This window comes from Mytilus galloprovincialis, chromosome 1 (assembly GCF_965363235.1).
Source record: "Mytilus galloprovincialis chromosome 1, xbMytGall1.hap1.1, whole genome shotgun sequence".
Classification (NCBI taxonomy): Eukaryota; Metazoa; Mollusca; class Bivalvia; order Mytilida; family Mytilidae; genus Mytilus; species Mytilus galloprovincialis.
This window is the reverse complement of record NC_134838.1, coordinates 122961108-122972524: the sequence shown is the minus strand read 5'-3', so window position 1 is coordinate 122972524 and position 11417 is coordinate 122961108. Positions and strand designations below refer to the sequence as shown.

General features: G+C 30.5%; 2 protein-coding genes across 6 annotated transcripts in view; one reads left to right on the top strand and one right to left on the bottom strand.

Moving 5' to 3' along the window:
• The first annotated feature begins 419 nt into the window (after window positions 1-419).
• LOC143056553 (integrin beta-1-binding protein 1-like) lies at window positions 420-4919 on the top strand. 2 transcript variants are annotated; one of them, XM_076229666.1, is made up of 4 exons: window positions 420-557; window positions 1859-2032; window positions 2292-2387; window positions 4696-4919. In XM_076229666.1, the coding sequence occupies exons 1-4, from the start codon at window positions 519-521 to the stop codon at window positions 4909-4911; spliced, it is 525 nt and encodes a 174-aa protein (XP_076085781.1). In that variant the 5' UTR covers window positions 420-518; the 3' UTR covers window positions 4912-4919. The 2 variants fall into 2 exon arrangements, with proteins under 2 accessions (XP_076085781.1, XP_076085776.1); XM_076229661.1 differs by having other exon boundaries at window positions 486-593.
• Window positions 4920-5807: 888 nt separating this feature from the next.
• Window positions 5808-11417, bottom strand: part of LOC143056538 (cerebral cavernous malformations protein 2 homolog) — a 29731-nt gene continuing 24121 nt past the window's right edge. For 3 of the 4 annotated variants that reach the window (XM_076229643.1, XM_076229624.1, XM_076229635.1), the window contains one exon: window positions 5808-10738. In XM_076229643.1, coding sequence (XP_076085758.1) covers window positions 10710-10738 — 29 coding nt within the window. In that variant the 3' untranslated portion in view covers window positions 5808-10709. The remainder of the gene's footprint in view (window positions 10739-11417) is intronic. The other variant, XR_012972397.1, reaches the window with a different exon arrangement.

Genomic DNA, 11417 nt, shown 5'->3' with positions numbered 1-11417 from the left:
TCGGAAACGTTAAAGCCTAAATTCATAAAAATCAAAATTGATGTCGCCAATCACTGATAGATATAAACAATTCACCAAAGTTTCGTGTAAATTGGTAAAAGCGTTTTTAAGTTATTGTCCGACATGTTGAGGACGGACGGACGGACAAAGGGACTGGTTTTCTACAATAAATTCCTAAAACGGCCGTATAAAAAATTAGCGATTTTTAAGTTTTCTGACAATAACTCCAAAATGGTTAGAACAATTGTCATGAAAATTAGGCGAATAATATTAAATTGTATATTGCCTGGCAATTTCTCGCGATCTTATCTGACAGTTTTGATTATTGTCAGCTACTCAATTTATCTAAAATTACTTCCATTGTTCATTTAGTCATTAAGTTGCCTGCCTCAGAATCTTATTTTTTGCAGCGAGCAGGATACAAAATCCCTGTTTTAGATAGTCCCGCATATTTTCATTCCAGCTACGGTTTTAAATTTATTGATTCGATACAAACTTCCTGTCAAACAAAAACAGAAATGTTTTGGAAAAAAACTAGCAAATCATCTCAACACAATGTAAGTCAACAATTTTACAATAGTGCATCAGTTCAGGTAAGTAATATTCTCATGAAAGGTGCTGTTTAAACTACCAGAATAGTATTAATGGTTTTAAAACCATGATCCCCACCCTTCTTTTTCTTTTGTGCACTAGTCACGAGGAGGTTAAGAGGGTATCTAAAATTCCACTTACTAACATGTCCAAGTGCATTTGCCCTTGGTCTCTTTTCCATTTTAGTGACTTGTATTATTTATTCCTTCAACTTATTTTTATGGATAAGAGACGAGGTGGACCTCAGTTAGCAAACCATTTCCATTCTCCAATTAATATGGTGAATTAATAAATTATTAAACTATTTTTGCTGGCACTCTGGCATGGCAGAAAAAAAAAATCAAAGATATGAAACTTTGAGAGAACTAAAATAATTTATAAATAATAATAATTGTTTTATGACGTGACATTTTATATGATATATATATTCTATGGTATTATATTCTCTTCATGTGAATTGAAATTTTAATTTTATCTTCATTATATGTTTATGTGTTAAGAATCAGAATGTATTGTGTATTGTTGTCATTATAACCCGTCAGGGGGCCCTTAATTGGAAAATAAAGAACTTTGAACTTTATACACCTTATTGCTATTTTTCCGCCATTACTGGATATCACTCAGGTTCCTGTAAAATTTTGATGTCATAAAGCAAAATATCTGACGCCACAATGTAAAAGTGATTGTTGTATGCGTCAAAAGTTCAAGCGGCCGGGTCAGCCGGGATTAGCGATAAGATAAGGTGTATTTTGACCTGTTTTAGTGTTTACAGTGATAATCTTACTTTGTTTCCTATGTTATGAAATATATCATTTAATAAATAAACATTAAAATATTTAAAGCTATCTGGGGCGCTGTTTAAAGTTGTATTATGCATAAAACTTTCCAATGAGATGACTTGCCAACCTCCCCTAAGTCGTCAAACCACTCAAACGGTCATTTGAGTCCATATATGAGCACGTCCAAGCTGATCTTAAAAAAATTTCCATCAATATCAGAAACAACAACTAGAGTTGGGTAAGGGCTGACAGAGTTGCTCTGGAAGGTTTTTAGATAAGGAAATTAAGGACAGATTCTCCATTAATGGAAAAAAATAGAATGAGTCTCTACCATTACTTGTTTCCAGTAACTTTAGCTTCAGTACAGGTCTTTTACAGTTTTAAGGAATTTATTCCTCCTACCAAACATCAATATTGAAAACAGTGCAAGTATAACACAACAGGGTAGAACTGTCAATATGGTTTAACTCTAGTACTTATTGATTTAGGGAAACCCAGGCACAGACAGTAGGAAAGATGGTCGTTTTACACCTGACAAAGTCTTATTGCAGAAAATGTCATTTGATGTGTATTTCCTTGGAATGGTAGAGGAAGCAAATATGGGTAACTCAATAAAACGTGACACCGAGGCTCAATTAGTGGATCATGTCGAGGAGGCCCAGGTAAGTGTAATTCTAGAACATTTGGCATGAATCTAAAGTCTTAATAAGTAGGTCATGTGAATGATGCACACATAAGATAAATAAAATATTAATCTGAAGCTTATTGAGTAGATCATGTTGAAAATGCACAGTAGAAATACTGCAATGGAGGATTTTTTGCTGTTTTTGAATAAAAAAAATATGTTATAATGAACCTCAAGAGACAGAATTTTTACTTAACCAATACACAAATGTAACATTAAATTGGATTTTATTTCAGATAGAAGGCAGGTTGCCAGTATCAGTTATAGAAGAAAATAGAGTGACTATGTGTATTTCTAGGCATGGATTGAAAATAGTTGATCAAGGGAAACAGGTGATAATTTACACATATACCATTGAGTTTGAAAAGTGGTATATATAATTTAAACCATCATTATCATCTGTCATCAATGTGGCAGGGTTATTATTTTTTGTGAGATCTCAACCCTCCCCTATACCCCTAGCAAATGTAGAATGAACAAACACACTACACATGCTACAGTACACATACATGTATACACAGCTACTTTTGCATAGGTACTATTTCTGTACCAAAAATCTGTAGTACTATTTTCTTACTTAAGAATTATTGTAATATTTAGGTACCTGTACTTTACAGTACTTGATTTGTACTTCAAATTTAAGTACTACAGACAGGGATGGGGTAATTGAAAATTTAATGGTAATTAAGTGTAATGCATTACAATTTTCCATGTAATTGAATGTAATGTGTAATTGAGCATTTTTTTAATTACATGTAATGGTAATTTAATTAATTACATTGAAAAAAGCATGTAATGCTCAATTACTTTTGAATTACATTTCAATTACATATACTTTTATGGTGTCAAAGATAAGGATTTGTGTTTAATTATATAAATTGTAAAATAATACTTGTTTTTCAAATATTGAAATTACATACTTTTTTTAATATATGAAGTCTATAATTTATACTGAAGTTACAATGCATATTAATATTTATTTGACCTACAGATGTTTTTGTTAATAATTATTATTTAATTATAAATTTAAAAAATGTAAGAATCATATATTAGTGTTCAGTTTTTAAGAAAGATCTTTTAACTATATAGATTGATAAGTAATTAATCACCTTGTTAAATAAAAACCAAAAAAAAGCGTCACTGTGAAAAATCTTTCTTAGACAGTTCATTCATGTCATTTAGAATTTAAAATCACTGCACACAATCATTTTGTCAAATTAGTATACACAAAAGAAGTATAGAAATAATAATTAACAGCTGTAAAAACAAACAGCAATTAATCAAATTAAAATGTCCAGGGGCAATGCCACTGTTACATGTATTTTTATCTAATTAGCAAAATATTGCTAATATTTAGACATTATACATACATTATTTGTACTAAAAATTATTTTCAATATTGTGACAAGCACACTTTTTGATATATTTGATGTAAAAACAAATATTTATGATTTATGTATAATATATTTATTTTTATTATGTTTAATTTAAATGACGTCATTTCTGAGATGTCAAAATACCCCTTGATGTATTGGCAAGTTTATAGGAACCAATTCCTCCTCCTTTCAATAATGATGATCTTTTGATCGAAGAACTTCCATGTTCTGATCAAGCAATATCTGCCACATTAGCTCCTGTCGAAAAGCTATTCAGAATTGATGTCAAAGTGTTCAGACCAGAGAAATTCAGACTAAATCACAAAACATTAAAATAGCTAATGATTATCAAATGCAACGCTTGAACTATGCTTACATGAATATTTTACACATGCATTATTTATGTATAATATTGTTGAAAAAAATACCATGACCAAATGTAATGTGTAATTTAATTAATTACGAAGTAAAGTAATTGTAATTTAATTAATTACATTTCAAAAACAGTGTAATGTGTAATTGATGTAATTGATCATTTTTGCAATGTAATGTGTAATTTAATTAATTACATTCCAATGTAATTGACCCCAAGTCTAACTACAGATTTTAGGTTGCACGGTTACATTTTCAGCATTTTAAAAGTTTGTCTTATTCAAATCTCATCAGGTTATAATGTTCAAACATGGAATATTGTGATCATTGTTGGTATTATTTCTGTACCAATATTTTAAGTACAAATCAAGTACTGGAAAATACAAGTACCTAAATATTATAATAATTCTAAAGTAAAGAAAAAGTACTTAATATTAAAAGTAAATTTTCTGTACTACAGATTTTAAGTACAGAAATATTATCTATGCAAAAGTAGCTGTGTAGGACATCCTGGTAATCAGTCAAGTAAGAGCAACATTAAGAAGTAAAATCAAGCTATGTTAGGGGAGGGGGAAGGGAATTGATTGCCTATTTTTTTCTTTATACAACAAAATCTTCTGAAATCAGTGAACTTTCCCCTAAAATTGTGCAGATTATATGTTTGATTTCACTTCTTTTGGTTGCTTCTACCTAACCAAGTACAAGAATATCCTACCCAAGAGTAACCCGTTGAAAATTATAAAAAAATCTGGTATCAATCAGTTATATGAAAATAGTTTATTGAGGACTCAAAATTCCTCAGAAGCTTAAAAACATTTATCTAATTATCAACTTTTGATACAAGGGAGAAACCTCACATTAACTAGTAAAACTCCACATTTTTCTTTTCTAGGAAGTAAAACAGAGACACCCTCTTCAAACATTAGCACAAGTTATACAGTATGAAGATGGATCAGGGAAACCAAATATTGTTGTGAAAATTGGACAGTTGCAAAGTCAACATGGTGGATTTCAGTGTTATGTGTATCAGTGCAAAACAGATGAACAAGCTCATGAAATTTGTCAATACATAAGAAAACTTTTTGATGCTATATCCAATAAATCATGACGAATATACATTGTAGATAGCTTTTCCTTTTATACTTCAGGGTATTATCAGATATTTTGAACATGGATATCATTAAATAAATTTCCAAGTATTACATGGTATCTTAACCTGGAGGCTCTAAAGAGCCTGTGTCTCTCACCTTGGATATGTGCATATTCAACAAAGGACACTCTCAAACATCGCAGAGGAGAACAGAATTCATGAAAAATATCTCTATCTTGTTGATCTTGTTTTGCTGATCATTTATTGTTTAGGTTCTTCATATCTTCTTGAGTTTTTGTTCAAAACACAAAAGAGGGTAAAAAGAATATTCCATTTATAAAGAGATGCAAGTCTTCCAACTATATCAGCAGCAATTGACTCGTTAGTAGATCTTGCCTTTGTGGTATTTTTTTGTGTGTGATTATCTGTTATAATTTTTATCATAAATGCAAAAAAAAGAGATAAAAATTGTCATTAAAGGGCAATAACTCCAATAAGGTGAAGTCAGAGAATTTCCTCCACATTGTCTTAATTGTATATATTGTCTTGCTGATCATTTTTTCTAATTTAAGTTTCTAACTATGTATTATAACTTTTAAGATATAAGACAAAAATGCAAAAAATGGGAAAATCTTCATCAAAGGGCAAGAAATCATCATTTTGATCCTGTTTCTGTATCTTTCAGACATTTAAAAATTTTGACATATAAGGTAGTATTTATTTCTGCTAAGTGGTGTTAGTAGACGGTTTATATCTAACTGAGTGTGCAAAAAACTGAAGTTTTAACCAACTCAAGACACTACAGATACAGTAATATGTGCAATATATGGTTGACCATTAACCACCATACAGTCACTATATTAATGTCTCTGCTTTTAACAGTCAACAATTTCATATAGATAATGAGAATAAAGCACATAATAAAATTTATTGCTGTTCTATAAATAAGATTTTAATACAAGATACTTACAAAATCACAATCAGCTTCATATTAATAAAATTAACAAGTTTAAAAAGAACTCATCATAGTCTCTTTTTTAACATAAAAACCAGTAAAAAAATATTTACAATGTGTGTAAACTGACAAAAATCTCTAATCAGAAAAAATAGGTATACAAATCATTTTACAGAAGTCTATGCATCTTTATAAGCTCATGTTTTGCATGTAGTAACAAGGGAAAAATTAGAACCATTCACTTTAATAGCAAGCATGACAAAAGGATAAAAAAAGGTAAATATATATATTATATAATCAAATGCTCTAATATATTAATTAAATATGCTAACGTTTTTGAAAGAATTACGATAAAATAAAACCTAACAATTTACAACCTTTGAGTGATGTGACAGGATGAAAATGCCATTTGAATTTGAAAATGACTCTTGTACACTATATGAATTCAGAACAAACCAGGTGCTCCGCAGGGTGCAGCTTTATATGACCGCAGAGGTTGAACCCTGAACAGTTGGGGCAAGTATGGACAAAACATTCAAGCGTGATACAGCTCTGAATTTGGATTGTGATCAAATTTTTGACATTATAATTGGGTTTTTTACACACAAATGTCAAAATTTTACAAATCAATTAAAGATTTCTTCTTCAAACTTATTTTAATCTAAAATTAAATAGTTGACACAGCATAGGTTTCTGACACAGAATGAATGTGGTCTAATGAACTTAAAATTTTTTTTTTGCCTTTGAGCAATTCACTATGCTGTTGAATATTAATCCTCTCAAAAAGATGTTTGAAGAAATTTTCTTTTTATTTATGAAATCTGAAATGAGAAAAATTTAACCCCCCCCCCCCATTTTTTTTTCACATCCCCCTTTCCCTTTTTCCAAAACTGATATCAATTCAAATTTCTAATGGAGTTTGCAACAATAACTACTCTTAAATACATCATAAAATATTAAAATGTAAAATAAAGTGCTTGTTATCACTGAATGGTAAAGATTGGTTGGTAGTAAAAGTGAATATACATTGTATATTGTATAAAACAATGATTTAAGTTGATTCAACTACTATTCTGAACAAAGAAAGATAACTCCAATTGAAAATTTCTAGCTATTGCACAATATTGTGCAATTAGATATTTCTTGCTATTGTCAACAATAAAGACAACAACACTCATGTTTTACCGCATAGTATCTGTTTATTGGGTCTACATGTTTCGCCTAGTAGATAGGCATCATCAGGACAATTACACAAAGAAATATGACAGTGAAGTATGAAGTTTGCGGTTTAGCGGTTTAACCGGAAGTGTAAGTTACATAATAGTAGTTATGGTGACGTTATATAAATAGAAAGTGAAAGTGAAAGTAAATTAAAATAGAAAATATATAAATATTTATATAACGTCACCATAACTACTATTATGTAACTTACACTTCCGGTTAAACTGCTAAACCGCAAAATTCATACTTCACTGTCATATTTCTTTGTATAATTGTCCTGATGATGCCTATCTACTAGGCGAAACATGTAGACCCAATAAACAGATACTATGCGGTAAAAACATGAGTGTTGTTGTCTTTATTGTCGACATATTCATTTTTTTCTAGATGACTGTGAATACCTTTATCCACTTGTTTTTACCCTACCGCACAATCACCACACAAGGTGTTGGTTCACTTATAATTTTTATTGTTTACCTTTTGTGAACCCCTGCATCCGCAAGGATCCACCTCGCCACACTTGCGTTGTACCTTACGACCAACAGCATGGATATACTACAGACCAATACCAAGATTCCCGATCTTTTCCTGAAAATGACAAAGATTCCACCCTGTCCAAGAAGAGAAGGAGCAAGAGAAGAAGAAACAGCTACAACCGCTGATTACACTAATAAGAAATCAAGACCACCTAGCTGAATTTATGACACTACGCAAAATTCACATAAAGATTTAACAGAGTCTCAACCATTACAATACTTTACCACCGGTTTAGAAAGAAGAAACCTGCTGGAAGCTCTTACAGATTCAACATCAAACCACATCAAAAGGTTTAATCATTAACACAACTCATAATTAAATATTTATAGATTTACCACTTTTTTTAATTTCCAAAATGTGCGACGATCATACACTTCACACCATTTCCGACGCAATTGGAAGCAGTAACTCGAGGGTCCCAGAGCGAAGCCAGTTGACTGTACGAAATGAACAGTGAGGTGTTGTCCCATTTGGAATATTCACTGACATGATTATTTATTTAGATAACTACAACGTGCTATACCACCAAAGACCTCCCATGAGATTAACTACACAGAATGAGATAGATGTCAACCACACGAGATGCTGTTACCATTCAAGAAAACACTAACATTGCTATTTATATATTTTCTATTTTAATTTACTTTCACTCTCACTTTCTATTTATATAACGTCACCATAACTACTATTATGTAACTTACACTTCCGGTTAAACTGCTAAACCGCAAAATTCATACTTCACTGTCATATTTCTTTGTATAATTGTCCTGATGATGCCTATCTACTAGGCGAAACATGTAGACCCAATAAACAGATACTATGCGGTAAAAACATGAGTGTTGTTGTCTTTATTGTCGACATATTCATTTTTTTCAAGATGACTGTGAATACCTAGCGGTATCCACTCGTTTTTACCCTACCGCACAATCACCACACAAGGTGTTGGTTCACTTATATTTTTATTATTTCTTGCTATTGTGCAATACTGTGCAATTGAAAATATTTGCTATTGCACAATACTGTGCAATTGAAGATTTCTTGCTATTGCGCAATACTGTGCAATTGAAAATTTCTTGCTATTGCACAATTCTGTGCAATTGAAGATTTCTTGCTATTGCTGAATACTGTGCAATTGAAAATTTCTTGCTATTGCACAATACTTAATATAATAATTTTGGATCCTGATTTGAACCAACTTGAAAACTGGGTCCATAATCAAAAATCTAAGTACATGTTTAGATTCAGCATATCAAAAAAGCCCAAGAATTCATTTTTTGTTAAAATCAAACTTAGTTTAATTTTGGACCCTTTGGACTTTAATGTAGACCAATTTGAAAACGGGACCAAAAATTAAGAATCTACATACACAGTTAGATTTGGCATATCAAAGAACCCCAATTATTCAATTTTTGATGAAATCAAACAAAGTTTAATTTAGGACCCTGATTTGGACCAACTTGAAAACTGGACCAATAATAAAAAATGTAAGTACATTTTTATATTCAGCATATCAAAGAACCCCAAGGATTCAATTTTTGTTAAAATCAAACTAAGTTTAATTTTGGACCCTTTGGACCTTAATGTAGACCAATTTGAAAACGGGACCAAAACTTAAGAATCTACATACACAGTTAGATTCGGCATATCAAAGAACCCCAATTATTCAATTTTTGATGAAATCAAACAAAGTTCAATTTTGGACCCTTTGGGCCCCTTATTCCTAAACTGTTGGGACCAAAACTCCCAAAATCAAACCCAACCTTCCTTTTATGGTCATAAACCTTGTGTTTAAATTTCATAGATTTCTATTTACTTATACTAAAGTTATGGTGCGAAAACCAAGAATAATGCTTATTTGGGCCCTTTTTTGGCCCCTAATTCCTAAACTGTTGGAACCAAACATTCCAAAATCAATCCCAACCTTCCTTTTGTGGTCATAAACCTTGTGTCCAAATTTCATAGATTTCTATTTACTTAAACTAAAGTTATAGTGCTAAAACCAAGAAAATGCTTATTTGGGCCCTTTTTTGCCCCTAATTCCTAAAATATTGGGACCAAAACTCCCAAAATCAATCTCAACCTTCCTTTTGTGGTCATAAAGCTTGTGTTAAAATTTCATAGATTTCTATTCACTTTTACTAAAGTTAGAGTGTGAAAACTAAAAGTATTCGGACGACGACGACGATGCCAACATCATACCAATATACGACCAAAAAATTTTCAATTTTTGCGGTCGTATAAAAATTATATCAAACTGATATGCAATATAACTGGTTAATAGTTCAGACACTCAGATCAAAATAGTTATATTGCCAAACAAGTACATAGTAAAGTAATAATTGTGTTTAATATGATAATAAAAATATTATAAACAAGAATGTGTACATATTACATGGATGCCCCACCCACATTACCATTTTCTATGCTTAGTGAACAGTGAAATTTAGGCCAAAACTATCATTTGGAATTGAAATAAGAAAGATCATATCATAGGGAATATGTGTACTAAGTTTCAAGTTGATTGTCTTCAACTTCATAAAATCTACCTTGACCAAAAACATTACCCTGAAGTGGGAAGAACAGACGCACAGACATACAGACATAAAAAGGGAAATATTTACAAACTTCAGTTAGTGTTGAAAAAAAATTCAACTTTGCTGTAAATAACTTGAAATCATTGATTGGAAGAAGAAAAGCTTGTGTTAAAAAATATTTTGAATTCAAAACAAAATTAAAAAAATGCCAATCTCAAAAGGAAATACAGAAAATGTTGTCCAATAGAAATGTAAATATTTTTTTTAAAGAAATTTTATCTTTCATCAGCTGTTCATAACTTTTACAACAGAAAGTTGTTTGCAATAAATTTACTTTAATAAAATAAACGTATTTTCTCCAAATTAAGAATTATTCATTAAATAGGATCCAGAAACAATAAAATATATACAGCATTGCATATCACTAAATGTACAATTATTCATGAAGAACTATCGTGTATCATTGTTGTCAGTATAAATATAGGAATTATTTACATCGCCAACACTAGCGTCCATTTTCTCCAATTCTACAGATAGACGTTCCAACACATGGTCAAGATCACTGGCATTCATTGTTGATACATCACTCTGAGACCTCCTATAAAACAAAGATATGTAGACTTTTTTAATAATAATAATCATGAATTATTATTTTATTATATATATATTTTCCAAAACTATACAGGGGAATACCTATTGAAAAAGTTTAAAGATATATTATTTATCAAATAACATGGGGATGGAAATCAACAACTGTATTATGTTTCTATCAAAACTTTAAAAAGTAACAGGATTTATACAAATGAATATTTTAAAACTTTTATAAACAAAAAAGATACTTCTCCCTATTGAACATTGACAATTGTCTTTCCCAAATAACCTTATTGCTAACCTGGTTATCCTTTTTCTTATTTTATAAGCTGTTTATGTATTTTCATGTTGCTCCACTTTAACAAAGTATTTTATTTCCTTTATAAAAACATATATTTAACAAATTAAAATTTATAGGGCCACAACAACAACAATGAAAAATATGTTTAAAAGTTTAGTGCTCAAAGTCTGATTAGAGACGAGTAAACAAGATCAAAATCCTAGACTATATATTATAGTGAAAAATACAAAAGTTTAAAACACAAGTGTATCAAGAAAAAGAGTAAAATCCAAAATTAAATGTCAACAACATCTGGATATGTATGAAGGTACCCATATATATGTAAAAGCATCAAGTGTAGTAATGAATGAAATATATGGCAGTAACTGCAATCATGGTGTCGGAG

What these genes read in the sequence shown, in the direction of transcription:
- LOC143056553 (XM_076229661.1), top strand. Translation starts at nt 519, where the DNA reads ATGTTTTGGAAAAAAACTAGCAAATCATCTCAACACAATGTAAGTCAA. An exon ending in ACAATAGTGCATCAGTTCAG is followed by an intron (nt 594 to 1,858) that starts GTAAGTAATATT and finishes TTATTGATTTAG; the next exon opens with GGAAACCCAGGCACAGACAG. An exon ending in TAGTTGATCAAGGGAAACAG is followed by an intron (nt 2,388 to 4,695) that starts GTGATAATTTAC and finishes TTTCTTTTCTAG; the next exon opens with GAAGTAAAACAGAGACACCC.